Raw genomic sequence first — 25,714 nt, 5'->3', positions numbered from 1 at the left:
TACATTTTTATATAGTCGATAAGAAAGTGGATTGGTGTTAAATCCTTACATTTACATATAATACTAATAGAAACTTTTTCTTCCAAAAAATGATAGAAAAATATCAAAAATCACCCAAGTTTGACGAAGTTAAGCGATTGAGTCCGACCGAGTTTAACCTATCACTAACGAGTAGTCACGAAAAAAAAATGTCAGAGAAAAGTCAGGGAATTTTTTTCTTTAAGCCTTGCTGGACATCCTGATTTTAAAATAATTTTAAATACTGAAATATGAATTAAAAATAATTTTAATTAATATTTAATAATAAAATACTTCATTTGTTTGCTCATAATTTTTATATAATTTTTATTTCTGCAATATAGACTAGAAAAAGTTTTGATAAATAATTGTTTTAAATTATTCTATATTTCTTTTTCTAAATATAATTATAGAATATTTGTTATAAGTTTGCTTCTATAATTAAATTAAATGATTTTATGATAAAAATTGTTCTTTGAAAGGTAATAAAATATTTTATTATTTCGTAATAAATAATTATTTTTATTTTTATTTTTAAATATTTAACAATGTAATATTAAGTTTCTCACAAGTGCAGAAAAATCTGTCTATTTAGTATATAAAGAAGTTGAGAATTTCTCATTTCAGCGTGGATTATGTATCTATATGCGTTGCGTTATTCTGCGTTTATGTATGCGTATTGTAGTTAGGATGTGTTAGGAATAATTTTAAGCCAATCAAAGCGTACCAGTTATGTGTGTGTACTAAGAAAGACTCCCACTACCCTCGAATAGAAAAGGAAAGAAAATCTTAGAAAAAAGACATTGGTGGTTCCGACGTCCTTCTTTATTCATGGCTCCTGCTTTTTCGTATAGTTTTAGCAAATATTGAAACGTGCTTTATTTTATAACACCACTTCTACTTTTGCGTATAGTTTTAGCAAATTACAAAATGTTGCTTCTGATTTGTCGTATAAATTTAGTAAATAACAAAGTGCTAGACTGTTTACTTCCTATACTCAAGATGTAAGTAATAGATTTTACTACAGAAAGTGGTTCAATAAGCTTTCAGAACATTTTTTTGTAGAGTTAATAAACCTTTTGCAATTAAAACTACTACTTTAAGTAGTAGATTTTCCTACTTAAAGTAGGAAAATAAAATTATTCTTTATTTATAATTGTTTATTATCAGTAGAATTGACTTTTTCATCCTCCCTCCTATACTGACTTATTTTATATTTTTTATACTGGCTTATTTAATGCCCTAACGATTATGTACCTAACAGAGAAAATTTCTAACCGACGGGAATTGAACCCTCGACCCTAACGCTCGCTATCCGATACCTTAACAGACTAACCACGCACGCTCGCTATGACACTCTGCAAACTACTCGAAGACTACTTTCGGCTTGTTCAATTGGTAATTTAACTATTTAAAGTAGTCATTTTAACTACTTTTATTAGTTGCTATAACTATCCTTTTTAATTTTTGACTTGTAAATTTTTTATCTTTTAATTATATTATAAGTTGTTTAATTGCATAGTGCAGTAAAATCTACTACTTAAAGTGATAGTTTTAATTGCATAGGATTTTTTCATTCTACGACATAAATGTTCTTAAAGCCTATATTGAACCACTTTAAGAAGTAAAAGCTACTACTGAAAGTAGTAGTTTTAATTGGAAACGATTTGTAAATTTTACATCAAAAACGTTTTTCAAGCTTATTGAATTAATTAAAATAGTAAAAAGTTACTACTTAAAGTAGTAGTTTTAATCACAAAGGATTTGTTAATTCTACAACAAAAATGTTCTTAAAGCCTATTGTACCACTTTGAGTAGTAAAATCTACTGCTTAAAGTTGTAGTTTTAACTGGAAACGATTTCTAAATTCTACATCAAAAAATTTCATTAAGTTTATCGAATTAATTAAAATAGTAAAAATCTACTACTTATAGTAGTACTTTTAATTACAGACGACTTGTTAATTCTACAACAATAATTTTATTGAATCATAGAAATTAATAAAAATTTGACTAGTCAAAATAAAGAAAATAATTCCTTTTACTACATTTCATATAACTGGTGAATAGTAGTTGGATTTACTACTCTTTAATATATATATATATATAGAAGCGTAGGATTAATTAATTAATTAATTCAAGTACATTTAAATTTTAATTTATTTTCTTTTATAACTGGTTACATTATAAAAATTTCCAGATAATTATTAAACAATATGTATTTTTTTCTTACTTTAAAAATTAAATGCATGAAAATAATATTTTTAAATAGGCGCTTACAAGATATTCTTAAATTTAGAATTTTTTTCTAATGTGTGTATTATGGCCTTGCAAACTCATGTAACCTCTTAATTTGTATGTTATAAATTACACTATACGTTTGACGTTACCAGCAAACAATACAACATCATTATTTTCATCAACTGATTTAATAATTTTATAATGAAACGGATGATTAGCATTAAATTCTGGAGGACCAGGGGGATTCATTGATCTAAAGGCGACACGTGCAGCTGAAAAAAAATACCACACAAAAAATAAGTTTTTTTTACTTTAAATGTAATTAAGAAAAATTAAAAATATTATATAATAGAAATTTAAAAAAAGACTTACCTGAAGCTGCAGCAGCTTCAGCACCATTCTCGTTGACTTCAATAAAAGTTTTATGGATAATTTTACACCCACCAATTATGTCATCTGTAATGCGAGTGAAGTTTGCGAAATCCGTAAACAAATCATTTATACCCATCTATTATGTGTGGAAGTAAATGTTTTAGTTTAGTATTTAAAAAAACGAAAATCAGGTAAAAGTAATTGATGTTAATAACGTTGGATATAAAAAAAATTGACAATTATTTTAAATTTATAATAATTTGCAGCAAATTTTGTAACCAACAGATTTTGACGTGAAAAATTTATTAATTCATTCAAAAACATGTGCACCACTTTTATCTTCCAATAATAAAAAACAGCAAATGAATTAATCCATTTTTCACGTTAATTTCTGTCCAATACAAAATGTGTTTCAAATTAGAGTAAACTTAAAATGTAACCAACCTTATATAAAGCATCATTCAAGTTAGTGGTAGCTTCAACCCGAAATTTAGGTAAATTCAATTTAACTGTAATAAGCGATAGAGAATTTCTGAGGTTTCTAAGGTTTACTCTCTCTAAACTACTTTCAACATCGTCCAGACCATACATTTCATCAGGAAGTACGATAAGCATACTAAGTTCATCACCCTGTAAAAGAAAAAAGTCAATCTTAATATCATTCAACATTCTAATTCGAAATGATTCCAGACTTTTTATGTACAAAATCATCATTGTTGCGTCATGATACCACATGCAGATTGTTAATTAAAATTTTTGAAAATTTTTCAAAAAAAAAATTATATCTTGTAAACGGTTTGCTAAAAAAAATTATCAAAAATATTTTGAAAGCTAATTTTAATTAGTACTAAAAGAATCATAATATTTTATAAAATTAATCAAAGATATAATTGCAAAATAATGTGGTTCATCTTGTATAGTGATAGAAAGAATATAGAGAATCTCACCTTATATGGCAATTCTATGATATTAGCTTTTATTGCAGGAACATGTGCCACTCTATATTGAGCTGTTTGAGTCATAGTAGGTACGATTTTAGTTTGACCATGATAGTCATAAAAGAACAAATTAGTAACATCGGAGAACTTATACTTCCATTCACCTTTAAAGTGAATGACATTAGTGAGGACCATTTTAGTAAATGTTACATCTATATCATCTGAAAAAAAGTGAATGTAGATTAAAATCAAAAATTTTTATTTATAAATGTTCACCACTTCATAGCTTTAGAGTTAAAACAAACTTTACACTTATTTTTCTTATCAAAAAATTTTTCCAAATTATATACGTACTTGGTGATAATACATTATTGATTTTGTTATTTGTTTGTGTCGAAATCCAGTTATTAATCTTATTTGCTGTTGCTGTTGGGGTTCCAAAATTCGCTAAAAATGCATGTGCTTTAAAGTAAAATAATAATTCGTGATAAAATTCTCTCTTAAGTTTTAGACAATCACTGAAGAATACTGCGTTAGAAATTTCTAATTCTGCACCTGTGACATTCTAAAAAAATGCAATATAACTTATAAGGATAGTATGCCGGATTAAAGTTTCGGACAAAGTAATCCAAATGTTGGAACTAATTTCACCGCGCATTTACTTATGTTCTTACCATCCAATTTTCCATAATCAACTTATAATTATTTAAAATTTGTGCGCCCGACTGGACTGGCTGATTGAGAGCTGTGATTATTTGAGATCTAGTTCTTCCTCCAGCTCCAACGGCAAGTATAGCTAGGAGTATATTTATACTCAAAGGAGATAATAAAACATTTTGTATGGATCCTTTTGACGGTGCATTCTAGACATCAGAATAAAAATATATGAAACATCTATACAATATTTATTAAAAATTTATTGTTTAGATCTTATATAGATACACCAGCCACCCTGCGCGCTTCGCGCGCCAACCCCCCATTTTTTATTGTTTTTGTTGATGGACATATGACCTATTTTGAATTTATTTTTGGCCAATTTCTGGAATTTAAAACCATTATAAATATTTTATTATTTATTTTTTTTAAATCTTATTTATGATTTTTATTAATAATAATTTTTATTATTTTTAATTTTTTAAACCAAAATTTATTTAATTTTTTTAAATTTCCTGCCATAATTTGACCTACATATAAAGTTATGTTCGTTTTTTGGTCATTTTCCTTTAAAGTTTGACCTAAATTTTAAGGTTATGTTTGTTTCTTGGTCGTTTCCCGACAAAATAACATAACCTCAAAATGTATGTCAATTTTGGTGGAAAATCCACAACCCCTTCAACGTAAGAGAGGGGGACGACATGCGGCTTTATTCAGAGTCTTGAAACGAACATAACCTCAAAACTTAGGTCATTTTTGGCGAGGGGGGATGAAGGGGGGGGGGACTTGCGGCTGTATTCAGAGTCTTGAAACAGCAGCAGCGGCGTTGGCGGCGATATCTTTTTGTAATATAGGTAGATATATATATACCTTGTATAAGTCGTTATTGAATTTTTCCAAGGCTTGATAAAAGTCGAGTCGTTGTACCAATTCTTCACTAAAGTAATTTACGTTACCATAAGCCATTACTGCATAAATACTACAAGTACCTATTAGATAAAACGACAGTAAATCTGCAAAAAAAGACACAAATCAAATTTAGAATGAGAATCTTGGGCGACAAAATGAAAATATGTAACATGCCACAAGAAAAGATAAGTTAGAGGCAAACAAATTTTAAGTTCCCAGTGGGCAAAAAACCACTTTCTTTCTAAAAACGTTTTAAGAACGTTTTTAGAACGCTTCATGTCCGCTAAATAATGTTCTGGAACATTTTAAGAACATGGGTGTTCAAATAATGTTCCAGAACATTATTTAGCGAACATGAAACGTTCTAAAAACATCCTTAAAACGTTTTTAGAACGAGCATGGTTTTTTGCCCACTGGGTTATGTTTGTAGTTTTTAAATTGAAAATACTTTCCAAGAATAATTGTAATATATCCCTAATAACACAAGATATCTTGGGATATATTGATAATATCCCGCAGATATCCTAGGGATGTCCTATGGATATCAAAAGGATCTCTTAAGGATATCCAAAAAATCGGCGGTTTGAATATCTTCTGGATATCTCTATAGACATTCATAAATGTCCTCCAGATATCCCATAGATATCGCCAGGATATCCCACAGATATCATCAGGATATCTCATAGATATCGTTAGGATGTCCTACAGATATTTTCAGGATATTTTCAGTATATCTTTTGGATGTCAAGAAGATATTCTCAGGATGCGGACCATTCTAGGATATCGACCATTGATATGGATATCCTTTTGTTATGAGGGATAATACTTCATAATATATAAGACTTTATTAAATCAAAAATATTAAATAAAAACTGATTTTAATTTTATATAATTAAAAAAAAATCATATTTAATTAATGCTAAAACTATCACTAAACATAACCTAAACTTTTTTGCCTTTAAGTTCCTCTTTTTCATCGTGAAGCCTTAAATATATAGATATTAAGTATTTTAAACATATAAAAAAACAAAGTGAACAATTCTCCTTTATTATACCGTTAGAAAATTGTTATAAAAAATTATATTTTTAATAAATTTGAAAAATAAAATTAATTTTAAATAAAATATTAAAAACATAAAGAAAAAACTTACGTGTGAACATCATTTTGATGCAGCAATATAGATACTACTATATTGAAGACTTCAATTTATTTAACAGTTTGAGACTGATATAATTTGCTAGTTGTTAGTTGGATATATATACACCTAGGTACAGTAAAATATTGTGAAATATTTATTGTATGTAAATAAAATTAACTTATAAAACTACGCAGTTCAAATAAAGGAAAAATTATTTCTTTAATATGTAAATAATAAACTGTAATCTAATGTACAGATAGTATACAAAAGATCCGGAAGAGTTTTCAGTAACATTAACAAATTTTTTATTAATAATGATAGCGGTAAAGTAATTATATACATAACTAATCTTAAAACCAATGTCACAATAGAAATTACTTACACGTGTAATTTATATATCAAAATTTTTTTCGAAATTTTAAGAATTGTTACACATGTAACTATACGCGTGTAATCCATACCATACTTTGAGTTTTAATGATAAAAAGTCGTTTTTCTCAATTGACGTACTGATCGATTTTTTTTAAATTTTTTCAAAAAAAGTACTTCTTTTTACGAAACTTTGAAGCCTAGCCCGATAATGGGCAAACGATTTTTACAATATTTTTGGATTTTTTCAAATTTCTTTGAATTTAAATTTTTTAAAAATATTTTTAGTTTTTTTTTATACTACGTACTTTTATGTACTTCGATGAGCTGATCACGAAAATAATAGTGACAATACCTGAAAATTTAATTTTTATTTTAAAAACCATAAAAAAGTGCTAAAATTTATATGTTTTTTTTCGTTTATTAGGTAAAACATGCAAAATTTAAAAAAAAATGCAAAAGATATAAAAAATGTATTTTAATACGATATATAACTTTTGGCTAAAAATTGTTTTTTCAATTTTACATAGTTTACCTAATAAACGAAAAGTACCATAAATTTTTGAACTTTTTTATGGTTTTCACCATAAAAATCAAATTTTCGGGTATTGTCATTATGATTTTCGTAATCAGCTCATTAACATATACATAAAAGTACGTAGTATAAAAAAACCAAAAATATTTTTAAAAAATTTAAATTCAATGAATTTTGAAAAATTCCAAATGTATTGTAAAAATCGTTTGCCAATTAAAGGGCTAGGCTTAAAAAATTCGTAAAAAGAAGTTATTTTTTTGAAAAAATTTTTAAAAAAGTCGATCAGTACTTCAATTGAGAAAAATGACTTTTTATCATTAAAACTCAAAAATTTGATAGTAATATCGTTTAAAAAAAATTTCGATCTTTTGTTTTTGAAAAGTACGTTTAAAAACACACATTTTGAAAAAAAACTTTTTTAAAATTGATGCATTTTTAAGGAAGTTATGAGCATTCAAAAATTAAAAGTGATGAAAATTCTCCAATTTTCAAAATTCCATAACTCGAAGACGCCTTGGTAAAAAAAATTTTAAAAATTTATGAAAGCTAGTCTCAATTAGTACTAAATGAAAAAAAAATTGAAGATGCAATTGCAGATGGACTTTGACGGCATGGAATACATCAATTACATGTGTAATCGATGCTTTTGATACTTTTTAGAAAGTTTTATTAAGTTTATATATATAAATTAACATAAGTACATAAAAGTATTCTACAGATCAAGAAAGCTTTTGGTTATATTATCAAATTTTTTTGTTAATAATGATAAATTAAGTATATATGGGTATCATTTTTTTTTGCTAAATTATATTCAAAGGAACATTTATATACAATATTAAAACAAAATATTTATTTGACAATTAGTTTTATAAGTTAAAAAGTGAAAAAATACTTAAATTTCATTTGAATTTCTTGAAAAAGTTTATATTCTTAATGTTTTTATTTTTGCGGCGTGTAAAATATCACTTCAGCTACTATGGAAATATCTACCAGACATATTTTGTCAAAAAATTTTCACTATCCCATTAGTGTGCCACCATTAAAACTAAAAATACGAAGGTTTGATTGAGTGATAACACTTTTTAAAAAAATTCAATTGAACGTCTTCTTATGAAAATATCTATTACAGCGTTGGATAAAAATAAAAGTTCAATGCATTTTTTAAAAGGTGATGAAAAGACAAAAATTCTAAGACCTTTTATAATGATGTGCCTCTAATTGTATTCCTGTGGCAACAATTTAAAGATAATAATAAAAATCGAGATTTCATTTAAATTTATACATTTTTGAAAGGCACAACTGCATTTTTGCTTTAAACAGGTCAATCTTTGGTGTGATCTAAACATTTTCATACATATATTTGAACACAAAAACGCCGCTTAAGGATTTTGAGTGAAATAAATTTTATTAAGCTAAGAATATGCTGAAAAAACTTTTTTGGAGTCTTTACCCCCTCTTTTCTCAAAATCCTGACGTGCAAATTTGGGTGACAGAATCGTGTTCACTCTCTAAATTTGAATCAGCTAAAATCCGCTGAATGGCAGCGAATAGTCGCTGATTGAAAAAGCTATAAGTATGCAGCTGCGAATCAGCGACTAACAACTATTTCAATCAGCGGAATACACCATTTTAAAAATCTTCCGACGAAAATGACCGACGTTCGCCGATTCGTGTTTCGCTATTTTATTAGCTGTATCCGCTGATTTGCAGTGAAAACTTTATTCGCTGATTCAAACAGTGAAATTTTAGTTAATTCAAATTTAGAGAGCTGAATTTTTCAATTTTATATGTAATTTATTAACATTAAAGAGTTTAAAAGAGTTAAACATTGACGTCGTGAGGTAAAAATGAATCACGCATATGAATTTGTAGTGCTAAAATGTACTTAAACGTGTATACAAAGTGACATCAATGTGGCTGCAAATTAAAAAAAGAAATTTTTTTTCTTGAAAGTTAAAAGTTTCGTGGATTTGCCCATATATATACATAATGACTTAAAAACAAATGTTAAAAAAAATAATCATTAAATGAAAAAATATATTAGATAAATTTAATAGTGTATAGTATATTATATATTACTAAATTATACGGTAATGTAATAATTTTTCTTATGAAGCCGTTTAAGAGATATATGAATTTATCAAAATTTTTTGAGTTTTTGAAAATTAATTTCATATTTGCAACCAGCGACTTCGGAACCCCCCCCCCTCCCCGACAGTAACAAATTTCAAGCAAAATAGGTCTACTTCTAGAAAATGTGTCCGCCATTTTGAATTTTTAAAAACTGATTTTAAATTTTGTAATCAGCGATTCCAAAAACTCCTGAATTACGAATTTCAAGCAAATTTGATGAATTTATAAACAGTGTCTGAGATTTTGAATTTTCCCATTTAATTTTAGATTCGTAATAAGCATGCCGAAAGTTCCAATTGACTAATTTCAATTTGTTTTGTTAATTTTTTTATTTATAAATATTTATTATAAAAACATTGTTTTATTTTATAATGAAAATATTTGTTTATTATCTTATTTTTTTGTAAATTAAATATTTTTTGAAGAATAGTCATTTGCTTACTCTTATAGGCAGGTCATGCTTAAGAGTACCTACGCATGCTCTCGACTTTTAAAGAGAATCAACATTCATCAATAATTAAAGACAAAAATATTTTTTTATATCATTATTTTTCTTATATTATCAATTTATGTATATTAAATATATAATTTTTTTTATTTAGTCACAATATTTTAATTCTACACAAAATATTAAATGTAAATGTATTTAAAGAAATATGTAAATTTTATATTAATATCACAATTTATGAAGTTTTTTGTTAATAAATTGTAATTCCATTTTTATTTTATTAAAATGTTAAATAGTAATGTTGTTTGTACAAACTTAAATTTATAATTTTACACATTTAATGTGTTCGTTTTTTGGCCTTGCAGACATATTTAATATTCTTATATTCTCTAAATTACTATATATATTTATAATTACCAGCAAACAATGCAATACCATCATGTTCACCAACTGTTCTAATAATCTTATAATGAAAAGCATGATTAGCATGAAATTGTTGATTTATATGCTCTCCCATCATTCCGTTGGTAAAAAATCCACCTGTAAAAAAAATACCACAAAAAATTAATTTTTCTTTCACTTTTAATGTATAATTAAGAATTGTAATTATTACATTAAATTAAAAAAACCCACTTGGAAAGATTCCCCGGAAAATGCCCCCTGGAGGTTCTATCAGAATTCCGTCGGAATTCCATCGGAGTTCCAAAAAATTTCCGACGGAATTCCGATTAATTTTATTTTCAAAATTTTTTGAGTCCTAATTTCGTCGGAACTCCGTCGGAATCTCATCGGAAATTCTTTGGAATTCCGACGGAATTACGTTGGAAGTTTCGGCGGAATTCTGATAGAACCTCCAGGGGGCACTTTCCGGGGAACCTTTCCAAGGTGGGGAAAAAAGATTTACTTGTAGTTGCAGTATCTTCAACACCATTCTCGCTGACATCAATGACAATTTTTTGCTTAATTTTACTCACATAAAGATTTCCATCTGTAATGCCCCTGAAGTTTGCGTGAGACATAAACATTTGATTTATACCCATCTATATTATATATGTGGAAGTAAATTTTTTAGTTTAGTATTTAAAAAAATGAAAATCAGAAAAAAATAATCTTGGAGCCATGTCAAAAAATTGATAATTATTTTAAATTAACACTAATTTGCAGCAAATTTTGTAACCAAAAGATTTTAGCATGAAAAATTAATCAATCTATCCGTTCATTTACAAAAAAGAATAATTGGATAAATTTTTTCGCGCCAAAATATATAGGTTACAAAATGTGTTGCGAATTAGGGTAAATTTAAAATAATTTTTACAAGCTCCCTTAAAATATATGACCAACCTCTTTTAAAGTATCATTTAAGTCATTGGTAATTTCAACATGAAATTTAGGCAAAGCCAATTCGACTTCAGTAAGAGATAGTTCCTTTCGGAGTTTTCTAAGGGTTATTGTCTCTAAACTTTTTTCAACATTGTCGAGACCATGAACTTCATCAGGAAGTACGATAAGCATACTAAGTTCGTCACCCTGTAAAAGAAAAAAGTCAATCTTAATCTTATCCAACATCCTAATACGAAATGATTCCTTTCTAATTAAAATTTTTATGCGGACTAATTGTTGATCTTTTACAATTTTAATTCCTGATTGTTTTGGACTCATTTCGAATTAGGATTTTTTTTTATCATATTAAATACAACTAAATTCAATTCTGGACTGTTCTTGGATTTGTGGCTTTTCCTTCTGATATTAATAGTTCAATAACCAGGGTTCTACTGAATTTATTTGCTCTTTACTTTTTCTGAATTTAGCATAAAAATTTAATATAGATCATAATAATTTTTGTACCAAAATTTTGTTTTTTCTCATTTTGAAATAGCACCATATTAAACTTTAGTGTATAAAAAATTCTAATATTTCAAACACAAAGTCTATCAGTGTATTTATACTGAAAAAAACACTTGTAGGTTTTACTACTTTTTAACTACTCTGAATAGTACAATAGGTCCTCAACTGAATTTAAATGGTTCTATTAACTATATAAAAATAGTTAAACCAATTAAAAATGTAATTGGTAGAATGACATTTTGTGATTATATTAACTTAATTTAAAAATGTTAAAACAACTCAAGATGTAAGTAGTAGATTTTACTACTTAAAGTGGTTCAATAGGCTTTAAGAACATTTTTTTGTAGAATTAATAAATCTTTTGCAATTAAAACTACTACTTTAAGTAGTAGATTTTACTACTTAAAATAGGAAAATAAAATTATTTTTTATTTATAATTGTTTATTATCAGTAGAATTGACTTTTTCATCCTCTCTCCTATACTGACGCTTATTTTATGCCCTAACGATTATGTACCTAACAGAGAAAATTTCTAACCGACGGGAATTGAACCCTCGACCCTAACGCTCGCTATCCGATACCTTAACCGACTTACCACGCACGCTCGCTATGACACTCTGCAAACTATTCGAAGACTACTTTCTGCTTGTCCAATTGGTAATTTAACTATTTAAAGTAGTCATTTTTACTACTTTTATTAGTTGCTATAACTATCCTTTTTAAGTTTTTACTTGTAAATTTTTCATCTTTTAATTATATTATATGTTGTTTAATTGCATAGTGCAGTAAAAACTTCTACTTAAAGTGATAGTTTTAATTGCAAAGGATTTTTTAATTCTACGACATAAATGTTCTTAAAGCCTATTGTACCACTTTGAGTAGTAAAATCTACTACTTAAAGTAGTAGTTTTAACTGGAGAAGCTTTGTAAATTCTACATCAAAAATCTTCTTTAAGTTTATCGAATTAATTAAATTAGTAAAAAATCTACTACTTAAAGTAGTAGTTTTAATTACAGACGACTTGTTAATTCTACAACAAGAATTTTATTGAAGCCTGTAAAATCATAGAAATTAATAAAAAATTGACTACTCAAAAAGCAGTTATATTAATTAAAGCAAATAATTCCTTTTACTACATTTCATATAACTGGTGAATAGTAGTTGGATTTACTACTCTTTAAATTTTGAGTTGACTACAATTCCACTTGTTTTTACTACCTTAAGAAAGTTTATTTTACTACCGACCTGTAGTTGTACTTTAACTACATATTTACGTAAAATCAACTATTACTTATTAACTTCTTAAAAATAGTTACATTAACTACATGAACATGATTAGATTAACTAAAAAAGTAGTTATTTTAACTACTTTCTAATCAACTACCCAATGGTAGTTGAATTTCTCGGCAACATTTTTTTCAGTGTATAAATTTATCATTTTGGATAGTGATATACTATATAGAAAGAGAATATATAGAGAATCTCACCTTGTATGACAATTCTATGACTTTGGATTTTATATGAGGCAAATGGGCATATTTAAATTGAGCTTTTCGATACATAGTATTAGACACTAAAATAGTCTGATTGTCATAGTTTATAAAATAAAAACTAAAACGATTGGAAAATTTATATTTCCATTCGCCTTTAAAATAAACGATATTAGTGATAACCATGGCAGTATCTGTATTTAAATCATCTGAAAAAAGAGAATCCTGTCTAAATTCCTTTCTTTAAAAAAAATACATGACATAAAGGAGTAATAAATATAAAAGTAATATATAAAAGTAAAGTAAATTATTTTGAATATAAATATCATTATATGTAAAAATATACATATATTATCTAAATAACTTCTGTGCTATTATCTTAAATTTCAACAACTGTAAAAATAAACTTTTTTTCGTGAAACTCAAATTAAAAATTAAAATTTAGTCAAATACACATTGTTAAAAGAGAGGAAATAATCTAGAAGTTTATTTAAATGGAGTTTAGAAACATTGAATGAAAATTAAGTTTTAGTACCTGAAAATTCATGCGTTATAGTAGCCCTTAGCGCATGCGCATACATGAATTTTCAGTTAGTATATAACGTAATTTTCATTCAATGCTTTTAAAATTCATTTACACGAATGAAAAAAATTTCCAATTCATATTTACCTTTTTTTTTAACAGTGCAGTAAATTCCAAAAAATAATGCTCAAAAATGTTTTTTATATGCGGATATTAAAAACGAGGGGGAATTTACTCAGGTAGTCAAGTGTACACTCTTCCTGTAATACTTGTGTAATAACGTGTAATACCGTGTAATAATGCGTTATTACAGTGCTGTAATAACGCAAAAAACTCTGTAATATCTCTGTAATAATGTGTAATACTCTGTAATAACGTGTAATACTTAGTAATAAGGGTAATATGAGGTGTAATACCGGTAGTCAAGTGTACACGTTTTTAACTAGTAATTTCCCCCTCGATTAAAAATCATTATTACAAAATATCAGATTGTTTTTTAATTATACCGCAACATTGTGCTAAATATAAATAATCGACAATTTTTTTATAAATGAAGAATAATTTACAAAATTTGCGACATACATCGAAAAATTGCAATGTTAATATAGCAAAATAAATAAAAATAAATTATATACAATAGATATTGAAATTTAGAATAAAATTTTATTTAAAATTTAAATAATATTTTTCATTTTAAATAAAACTGTAATATTACGTGCTATTTGGGTATATTATATACTAACCAACTGTAACAATATTGTTGATTTTGTTATTTGTTGCCCGCGAAACCCAAGTATTTATAGAATTTGCAGCTTCGTTCGGATTATAAAAATTCAATTGACCTCCTTGTGCGTGAAAATTATTTGTTATTACATTTCCAAATATTTTCTTAACTCGTAATCTTTTACTTATGTATATTTTGTTTAAATTTTTTAATTCTCCACCTTGGACATTCTGAAAAAATGCAATTTAAGTGTTGTTACGTCAGGTTTTCGGGACACATAATTATGTTCTAAAAATCATTAGAATTTTCATTTTATGTTATTTTTATTTGTCATAATTATTTTTAAGCCGAATTTTTAGGACGCTTGATTATTCCATAATGTGAATTATTTATAATTTTCATATTATAGAATTTTATTAGATAGAATTTTAATTTATTCGAATTTCTGTTTTCGAATTAATGTTTAATAGAATTTAAATTAACTAGAATTTATACATCACAGAATTTCTATGCCCAACCAAAAAATTCAGTATTATACCAAAGTTAACTACTGGCGCAGTACTGGTTCAGTATTGGCTGCCGAGGCTGAGCAGTCTGTACTGAACCAGTACTGCTATTTTCATTGTATCCGTACTGTTGCAGTACCACCCGTCCAGTACTGGCAAACCAGTACTGAGCCGATATAGAGCCAGTACTAACTCAAATAGATTTTCTTTTTGATTAATACTAGTTTACAAAAAGTTCTAGAGTGAACCTGATGCATTATTTTGTTTAAATATTTTGTTTATAAAAATTTTTTCACTTTGATTTTATTTTTGAAAATTAAAAGGTATTTTATTTTGCTTTTTTGTGGGTAAAATTATTTAAACAAAAAGTTTCCTGAGACTAATTCCAAAACATTTTGCAAGTTTTTTTTTTATTGTTTTCAGATATGCAATAAACGAAAAAAATTTTAAAACGATCAAACTAAAAATAAATAAAATTTTTTATAAAAAAAATTAATAATTTTTAAAATAAAAATTAAAAAAAAAATTTCTTGACAACACTTGTTAAAAATTAACAAAAAACTTTTATTTTCTTAAAAAAGTTTTTCAAATATTTAATTTGATGCAAATAATTTAAAGTGAATATAAGAAAATAATTAAATAGCTAATTGTATAATTATATACATTATAATTATTTTATAAACATTTTTATTTTTACTGAACTGTTTTTATATATTATAAAAACTTTGGTTTTATACTAAATATATTTTTATATTTATTTTTTGATTTTTTAAAATATTAATTAGTTAGTTGACTAATTTAATTAATATTTAATTTGTGTTAGGTTACTAAAAATTTCACACACTTTTTCCTAAAAAAAAAAAGTATTACTTGGAGCAAAGATTTCATTATTGCAGTGAAACTTATCTCTGTTACAATTAAAGCTTTCTTTTCGTATACAATAAATTACAAAACTACCAGTACTGAACCAGTAGTGGTTACCAGTACTGGTGCCAACTCTGGCAGCCAAGCCCAATACTGGTATTTCCATTTAGCCCACTTTTTATTCAAAAGAATTTTTCTTAACACGAATTTTTATTTATCAGAATTCTTATTAAACAGAATTTTGCCTGAATCAAATTTTTAAATACCACAATTTTTATTAAACCAAATTTTTATTTGTCCGAATTTTTATTAACACAAAATGTCATTTAATAGAAATTTTAAAACATAGAATTTTTATTTATTCTACATTGCAAATGGTCGAATAAGGGCAGAAATATTTCGGCGCCAATTTTAGAATATTGACCAATCAAAAACTGTCAAGAAAATTGTGATTAGTCAATTCTAAAATTGGCGCCGAAATATTTCTGCCGTTTGATTATTCGACCATTTGCAATGTAGAATAAATAAAAATTCTATGTTTTAAGATTTCTATTAAATCACATTTTGTGTTAATAAAAATTTGGACAAATGAAAATTTGGTTTAATAAAAATTGTAATATTTAAAAATTTGATTCAGGCAAAATTCTATTTAATAAGAATTCTGCAAAATAAAAATTTGTGTTAAGAAAAATTCTTTTAAATAAAAAGTGTGCTAAATGGAAATTATGTTGAAAGAATATTTTGTTAAATAAAAATTTGATTACATAGAAATTCTGTGATGTATAAATTCTAGTTAGTTTAAATTCTATTAAACATTAATTCGAAAAACACAAATTCGAATAAATTAAAAATCTATCTAATAAAATTCTATAAAATGAAAATTATATAATAATAAAATGCTTGGTCTGTCCTTCTGTCCTAACTTAAAGTTGGCCTTTTCTGATTTCACGTGTTTTTTTGAATAGTAATCTTATGACGTGTCAAATTTTGACAATTCTTTTTCTCATTTTTGCCAAAGTTGTATAATTGTGTTTCCAAATTTTGGAATAAGTTTCTTTAAAATTCCAAATTCGAAAATTCAATTCACGAAGCTGAAATACACAACGTTTACCAACGAAATTTTTTTTAAAGTTGTATATTGATTCAAAAATTGTATACAAATACAAAAAATTTATGATGAGAAAAAAGATGCGCAAGGAAATTTCGTAAAAGATAGTAATTTGAAAAAAATTAATTTTTAAAAATTAATTTTTAAGGTACCAGGGGCCAACGAATACCTATTAAATATTAATTATAAAAACACAGGCCTCGAATCAACTTAAAGACACAAAAAGTCGTTTTAGTTGATTTATATTAAAAAAAAGTGGATTTGTTTTTTATATTATAACAAAAATATTTTACAGATTTTTAAATAAAAAATTTTTTTTTTTAATAATAATCCTTTTCGAAGGGTTAAAGTTGAAATTTTTAGAAATAATTAAATTTCAAAAGATATTGTTAATTTTCAAACAATTATTAAATTTTACAGAACTAAAAATAATTTATTAAACAATTTTTGGAAAACATTTTTTAAATTTAATTGAATTTTCAAAGATTTAAAATTGAGATTTTTGAAATTAATTGAAATTTTAAGTGTTTTGTAATTAAAATTTTAGATGATTTCACTAAAAATTTATTAGAAAATGCGGACAATATACAATAATTTGAAAATCATTTTTAATTGAAAAATGGTTTCAGATAGTTGAATTTTCAAAGAATATTATTAAAATAGTTAAAAATAATTGAATTTCCTTAGAGTTATATAATTGAAATTATTAAATTTCAAAAAAAGAAAATTTTCGATGGAAAATTTTAGAAATAATTAAATTTTAGATGCTTTTAAATTAAATTAATTTTGAATTCAAATTTTTGAGAATAATGAAATTTTATTTGATTTTAAATTTGGAAAATAATTGAATTTCAGTTCATTTCGAATTGAAAATTTTGGGAAATAATTGAATTTTAATTGAAATTTTGGATAATAATTTAATTGAAGTTCATTTTTGATTGAAAATTTGGATAATTAATTTTGAATAGAAATTTTAGAAAATAATTGAATTTTATTTCATTTTAAATAGAAAACTTGGTAAAGAATTAAATTTTAAATTGAAAATATTTGATAGTAATTGAATTTTAGTTGATTTTGAATTAAAATTTGGGGTAATAATTGAATTTTAGTTTATTTTGAATTGAAATTTTTAAAAAATAATGCAAATTTATTGTGATATATTTTTTTTAAATTATAAACAATTGTTAAATTTCATAAAAATTTTAATTGAGAAATAATTTTGATATAATTGAATTTGTGATGTATTTCATTAAAATTATTAAAAATAATTAATTTAGTGAAGAATTATTTTAGTTCAAAATTTGTTAAATAATTAAATTGAAGATTTGAAGAAGATCTACATTTTATACTAGAAAAATGTATTTTATTTACATTTTTTTTCAAATGTAAAAAAAAATGTCGCATTTTATTAAAATAAGTCGATAAAAGTCGTATAATCCGAGGCGTGTAAACATATAATTTTCATTATTATCATTTAATATGTAATAATATTCTAATAAATTAAATTATTATTGATAATATTAATCTTTAATTTCTTTATAACAAACAATTAAATACTCAATTTGACGCGCTTGCGCGCGTTTAATTTTGCTAGTTATAAATAATTCACATTATGGAATAATCATGAGCCCCGAATTTTTATTTGTTCCAGTTAGTATTTTGCAGAAGCTTCATCAAATATCGTGTAACAGATAATATGCTTCAGAAAATTCAAATGACGATAACTCAGAGCCAAATAAAGATTTTTTAAAGTTTCAAAATGCATTTGAAAGGGTAAGAATAGTACCTACTTTCAGATGCTTCATCGATCTTTTAAAAAAAATTATAACTTAATGTTACACGACCTCAAATATGGCCAAAAATCGTCTTATCTGCACTTTTAGGCTAAAACCGAAAACCTGACGTGCTGGGTCAATTCTGTGATAAGATTTCGATTAATTACGTCAAAATTCTTCGGAAAATTATAGTCCGATTATTGGTTCAATTTTTTTTATGTTCTTACCATCAAATTCTCGATGAGATACTTATAACTATTTATCATTAATTGGTCATTTGATGGCAAACAGAGTATTCTGAGTATTTCAGATGCTGTATTTCCTTCAGCACCAAAGGCTAGCATACCTAAGATTACATTTACACTCAAAGGAGATAATAAAATGTTTGAGTTTTTCTTTGACGCTGTCTAAAAAACAATACAAATATAAAACATCCATTTATTATAAATTTTTTGTTAAGATTCTATATATATATATGTGTATATAGATGAGTTATACCTTGTAAAAATTATTAGAGAATATATCCAAGACATCATTAAAATACGATGGATTTATTGATTTTTGATTATTTAATAATGAAGGATGATGAAAAAATTTTGGTTCTTTAAAATTGAACAATATTTTATGGTGATCAAAAGCAATTACTGTATAAATACAACTAGTAATTAGAAAATACGACGATAAATCTAAAACAAACAAAAAAACACACATTTAGAATTAGAATCTGATGAAAATATTAAAATATGTGATACGCACTATATTTATGTCTTAATGAGATCCCATTTATTATACATTAATTAACATTAAGTTAAAAAATATTTTAATAATTTTAAAGAAATTACTTACGTGTAAATATCATTTTTATTGAAATAAATTGAAGAATTTAATTTAGGTCACAATTTTTAGACTGATGTAATTTACTATTTGTTAAATGCTTATATATATTAGGCATAATGTATATATATTTTTTATGTTATGTTAATTATTTTGATAATGAAGGATAAAATTAAAATTCCTTAACCTTTTATGATAATATATTAACCTTTTGTATGGTTAAATATGTATTATATAAAAATTAACATAAAAAAATAACTCAGTTCAAGTGAATCAAGTGTTATATGTATATTTAACCTTGATTATAGAAAATTTTAGAACCAATTTTCGATTTATGAATATTCTCCAAATTTTGATTTTTAGAAAACAGATTGAAAAATTAGAAAAATTATATTATTACATATTTTTTAATTTATTTTAACATTGAAATTATTGAAAATAAAAAATTTTTTGTCAAGGGACAAATATATAGTTATTGTCTCGAAAGATAAAATATGGCATTGAAATTTATCAATGATAAAACAAAAAAAAAAAACAAAATAAATGTCTTAATATTTAAAAATTAAACTTTAATTTCATGTACATATATTATATAAAAGAATAGAACGTGTTTACAGGTGACAATTTTAAATTCTGTATTAATAATGATAATAGTAAAGTAAATATGTATACAACAGCTTAAAAAGCCAGGGCTATAATCTATAAATATATTGCAATGTGGTAGTCGAAAAAATTTTAAAACCACATTAAATTTATTTTCAATTTATATCTCTGATATTTTCAATGTCTCTGATTTTGATAAATCTGACATATATTATATTAACAAATGTTTAAAATGATGTAGGTATCCAATAAGAATTTTTTTTAAGAAACTCATTAATTAGGTGTATTTAGTGTTGCTAATTACAAATCTAATAATAAATTTTACTTTAAAAACGGTGAAATAACAAGTTTTAAACAAATTGGGTCAATTAAAAATTTTTTAATACTAGAGTAAGTGCATCAATTATTGCGCATTCATAAAAAATAATTAATATTACTATTATATTTAATATAACTGCTGAAAAATGATTAAAAAAAATTATTTTAATCTTTTTTTTTTGATACAATTACTTATAAAAATGCAGATTTAAACAATTATTAATTTAATTATTTGAGATGAAATTTTTTCCCTCGCCGTAATTGAAACATTTTTAAAATTTCCATTGGCTCCAATTACGGTGGGTAAAGTATCTTTAAAATACACGTAATTTTGGTCACCGTAATTGATACACCGAAACTGATACAATTGCGCCGTAATAGAAAATTACGGTATTAGTTTTAATTTCTTATATTTGTTTAAATAATCGAGTTTTCTGTTTCAAAGGTGTTTTGACTCGAATTGCGCTGTAATTAGTGCATTTTTCCAAATAAAAAAATATAAATAAAATCTAATAAATTTAAAAGAAAATTTAAAAAAAATGTTTGCAGTCAAAACAACATACTGATTGCGATGAAAATGCGAGCAGTCGAAAAACTGCAACTACTCAGATTCCAGAAGTGCTATTTTCCGAGTGTTCGCAATTTCCGGTTAGACAATTTAAATTACATTCTCCCACCCTAAAAATGAGTACTTTTCATATTTTAACTGAGGTTTCAGTTATTTTTTGAAATTTACTAATATAATTAGTCAATATGCAAGCAACAGAAAATAACTTATGTAAATCAGTAATTTTTATATAACATAACCTTTAAAATTAACTATTAAATCAGTAGATTTTGTAGCCGCCGCCATATATTTATATTACTGATTCAATCAGTAATTGATATTTTACTAATTGAATCAGTAAATTTCTACTAATTGTCAGTTGCTCAATTTTCGCTATGGCAATTAGTAAAATATGACTGATTCAGATTTAGAGAGTAGTATAAAAAAAACCAAAAATATTTTGAAAAAATTTAAATTCAAAGAATTTTGAAAAATTCCGAAAATATTTTGTAAAAATTGTTTGTCCATTATTGGGCTAGGCTTAAAAGTTTCGTAAAAAGAAGTACTTTTTTTGAAAAAATTAAAAAAAAAATCGATCAGTACGTCAATTGACAAAAACGACTTTTTACCATTAAAACTCAAAGTATGGTGTATGGATTACACGCGTATAGTTACATGTGTAACAATTCTTAAAATTTCAAAAAAATTTAAATATTTAAATTACACGTGTAAGTATTTCTATTTTGACATTGGTTTTAAAAATAGTTATGTACATTGAAAAAAATATTGCCGAGAAATTCAACAACTGTTGCGTATTAATTCAAAAAGAATCAAGTTAAACATTTCTGTTTCGATTATAATTATAATCATTAATGTTTACTTTATAAAATATAATTTATGATTTGAGATCCTAAAATTTTAAGGTGCTTATATACCTCAAATTTCGATCAGATGAACATTATTTCTGGACCGTGAAAATGCGTGAAAAGTAATTTTCACGGCGGGTATTTTTGAATTGTTTTATGCAAAAAATGTTTTTTTTTAAAATATAATATTACATAATTGTTTTAATATGTAAGAACACTTTAAAATAGTGATAGAGAGATGATTTGATTAAAAAATTTAGCAAATTTTGCTTTAAAACGTTTTCTGCTACAAGAAAGTGTAAAATGACGATGTTTGTGAAATGGTTTGTACAGTGCTTCTTCCTTGTTAGTGTCTCTCAGAGTTTTGTTTATGTTATGTCGGTTCTTTTTAACTTGTAATAAATAATGAGTGCTGAAAATAAATCGGTAAGTTGAAATGTTTGTCAAATAAATTTAAATTCAACTAATTATTTCGAATAACTGAAAGAAACATGTACACTGTACAAACCATTTCACAAACATCGTCATTTTACACTTTCTTGTAGCAGAAACGTTTTAAAGCAAAATTTGCTAAATTTTTCAATTAAATCATCTTTTTATCACTATTTTAAAGTGTTCTTACATATTAAAACAATTATTTAATATTATATTTCTTAAAAAAAACATTTTTTGTTTAAAACAATTCAAAAATACCCGCCGTGAAAATGACTTTTCACGCATTTTCACGGTCCAGAAATAATGTTCATCTGATCGAAATTTGAGGTATATAAGCACCTTTAGTTGTGAGACTGGTTTTCCCCACACTGAGAGAAGTTTAACGCAACATCTGCATTTTTTGAGGGACAGATATTGTACCACAATTATGTGCAGACGCAGTACTAAAATCGAACAGCAGCAGCGCCAATTGAGTACTGATTCTGACCTAACTTGTAGGACAAACGATTTAGTACAGTATCTGTCCACCAAAAAGCGCAGCTGCGATACAATTTAGAACCGATGTTGCTCGAAAGGTTAGGTACACTATCTGAACGTGTGTTTAGTACGAAATCTGTGTTTAACTTCTCTCAGTGCAGCCTTTTAAATCCTGGAGACATGTGCTCCTTAAATCCTCTAGATTTTTCAAGTACAATAGCCTTTATACCTTTCCTTATGAGGGGCAGTCATCAATTGCGTCCTGTAAGGGGAAGTTGTATACCCCCACTCTACCTATCGGGCCATAAACACGGTGCTCAAGGGGGGCAGTGTCCAAGTAGCCCCGTGAGGGGAAGCACTATACCCCCACTCTACCGGCCGGGCCATAAACACGGAGCTCGAGGGACGCATGCACCGCGGGGGCCTAAGCAGCGTTCTCGGGCCTAATGACATTTTCTATTTATGGCCCCTAATTAGTTTTTCATGAAAATTATAAAATTTTTTATTATTAACAAATTTTTAATTTTTTTTAACATATTCACATTCCTCATAATTTCACGATTACGAGCATGTGTTGTCCCAATTAAAAATGTTAATATTTAAAATGTTTATAAGTTTTATTGAATTATGTCGCCTGAATCCTCCAGTATCGATCTACCCTATCAAAAAAATATACGCAGATTTCCGCGAGGAAATTCGCGAGGATTCCGCATGTAAATACACGACTAGTTTTGGGCTTTTACGCGAGTAATATGCATGTAATTCCTCGAGGATTTTTTTACTTCAAATTTTTTTTATTTTTTATTTCTAGCTTATAATTTCGCGCGGAATTTTTTACTACAAATTTTTTTTTGTTTTTTATCTGCATTTTATAAAAATTTTAAAATAACATTTTTTTATTATGAGCATTCCGCTTGTAAATTCCGTGAGGATTTTAAAATTAAATTTAAAAAAAAATTTTTTCAGTACCAAATTTCTAATTTTTCCATTTCTTCTTTTTTGCGTATAATTTCATGAGAAATTTTAGACTTGATCAGTTTTTTTCCTTCTCATTTTCTCTGTGTATTTTTTACAGCATTTTAAACCTGAAATTTTTTTTTCATTATTAGTTTTCTACATATAATTCCGCGAGGATTTCAAACTTGAATTTTTTTTATTTTTTTCACGCGTTTAATTTACGAGGATTTTAGACTTAAAATTTCTTTGCTTTCATTTTCCGTTCTTATTTTTTTGTCAAATTTTTCTGTTCCTCGTCTACCGTGAGGAATTTTAAACTTGAAAAATTTTTTGCTTTTCGTGTGCAGTGTGTATTTTATTTTAAGACTTTCAAATATTATTTTTTATCATTAGCATTCTACATGTAACTTCGCAAGGATTTTAGACTTAAAATTTTGTTTTTTTTTGGATTTTAGATTCAAATTTTTTCAGGTCTAAAGTTTCAAATTCGTTTATTTATAGTTTTTCGTGCATAATTCCGCGGGGAATTTTAAGCTTGAAATGTTCTGTTCCTTTTTTTACATATATAATTTTGCAGGAATAAAAATTAAATTTAAAAACTTTAGATTTTTTACCATTATTATTGGTGTTTCGCTCCTGCGTAATTTTTAGCAATTCACAAACATTTTAAAAAATTAAAAAATTTTTTATTATTGGTTTTTTTTACATATAATTTTGCAAGGACATTAGACATAGAATTTTTTTACCTTTCGTTTTCTGCGTATAATTTGGCGAGGAGAATTGTGAAAATCTTCAAAACCTTTTTTTGATTTTTTGTTTTCCGCGTGCCTGCAATTATTTCTTTACTTCTTGTTTTTATGTGTTTTTTGCCATTACCCAGATAGCACAACAGTTTGCAGCAAACTTGCGGCAAGTTTACAATGCCAAGTTCTAAGTTTTCATTGCAAGTTTGCAGCTAATTTGTGTCAAATAGAGAAATGTCCACTCTTTTAAAGTTTGCATTGCAAGTTTGCAGAAAACTTTCTCAGGAAGATTGTAGAAAGCTTTTATATCATGCTTGAAGAAAGTTTCCCAGAAAATTAAAACAAAAAAATTTTTTTAAATATGTTGATATTTTGTTACTTGATACCTTTCCTAGAGAGCAGATGACTAAAATCTATTGCGTAACCCTAAGCCCTATAGAACACTACTGCGCACTATAAATTAACTTTTGTAAATAATTAACTTTGCAAATTAGTTTTGCGCAAATTTTCTTCAAGCTTGCTATAAAAACTTTCTGCAAACTTTCTGAGAAAGACCTCTGCAAACTTGCAATGCAAACTTTAAAAGGGTGGACACTTCGCTATTTTCCACAAGTTTGCTGCAAACTTAAAGTGCAAACTTAGAACTTGGCATTGCAAACTTGCAGCAAACTTACTGCAAACTGTTGTGCTATCTGTGTAAGCTTTTTGTTTACATGTTTTAGCAATTATTTAATTGATTTAATAATCTTTTTGAAAGGATTTCAGAATTAAATTCTTTGTAATTATACATTTTTACTTTATATTTTTAAAAAAGTTTTGAAAGGAACAAATTTTCTTCATCGTTTTTTGAGTTTAATTTTGTATGGATTATGGAATATAATTCGAGGTCCCAAAATTTTTACATTTCTTCTTGATGCAAAATCACTTCTAAGAAATACTTCCTAAGAAGCAATGCAAATACCAAACAAATGTATTTACTGTTTTAATGTGTGCAAGATAGCATTATTGGCGATTCAAACAGCTACACTAGCGCCACAGTTGAACTAATTTAGGCGTGACTCGCTCTGTAGCACTCCATGTGTTTTAAATTATTTTTTTTTATTTAACGCTTAAAAATTATTTTACAAACGCAATAAAAATATCAGAATAATTAAATAATTTGAAATAAACTGTCACAACAGAGACTGCTTTAGAGCGAGTCACGCCTAAATTAGTTCAACTGTGGCGCTAGTGTAGCTGTTTGAATCGCCAATATCATTGGCTAAATTATTTTTAAAAAACAAGTAAAATTATTATTGAGGATGAAATTGTTGAAAAAAAAGATAAGTTTAATATAAAAACT

General features: G+C 25.9%; 2 protein-coding genes across 2 annotated transcripts; both read right to left on the bottom strand.

Moving 5' to 3' along the window:
• Window positions 1–2,159: 2,159 nt before the first annotated feature.
• Window positions 2,160–6,440, bottom strand: LOC127286511 (antichymotrypsin-2-like). Its single transcript, XM_051312956.1, has 8 exons — window positions 6,283–6,440; window positions 5,093–5,235; window positions 4,243–4,431; window positions 3,923–4,133; window positions 3,578–3,789; window positions 3,075–3,260; window positions 2,631–2,766; window positions 2,160–2,530 (listed from the first exon to the last, which is right to left on the bottom strand). The coding sequence occupies exons 1-8, from the start codon at window positions 6,293–6,295 to the stop codon at window positions 2,385–2,387; spliced, it is 1,236 nt and encodes a 411-aa protein (XP_051168913.1). The 5' UTR covers window positions 6,296–6,440; the 3' UTR covers window positions 2,160–2,384.
• A 3,585-nt stretch (window positions 6,441–10,025) lies between these two features.
• LOC127286510 (antichymotrypsin-2-like) lies at window positions 10,026–19,554 on the bottom strand. Its single transcript, XM_051312955.1, has 8 exons — window positions 19,439–19,554; window positions 19,091–19,278; window positions 18,820–18,999; window positions 14,359–14,569; window positions 13,090–13,301; window positions 11,097–11,282; window positions 10,660–10,795; window positions 10,026–10,295 (listed from the first exon to the last, which is right to left on the bottom strand). Exons 1-8 carry the CDS (start codon window positions 19,449–19,451, stop codon window positions 10,153–10,155), a joined length of 1,269 nt encoding a protein of 422 aa, XP_051168912.1. The 5' UTR covers window positions 19,452–19,554; the 3' UTR covers window positions 10,026–10,152.
• Window positions 19,555–25,714: the final 6,160 nt, after the last annotated feature.

This window comes from Leptopilina boulardi, unplaced genomic scaffold (assembly GCF_019393585.1).
Source record: "Leptopilina boulardi isolate dan_hultmark-lab unplaced genomic scaffold, ZJU_Lbou_2.1 LbouV2_362, whole genome shotgun sequence".
Lineage (NCBI taxonomy): Eukaryota > Metazoa > Arthropoda > Insecta > Hymenoptera > Figitidae > Leptopilina > Leptopilina boulardi.
Note: the sequence above shows the minus strand (reverse complement) of the source record. Positions and strands in the feature narration are given on the sequence as shown.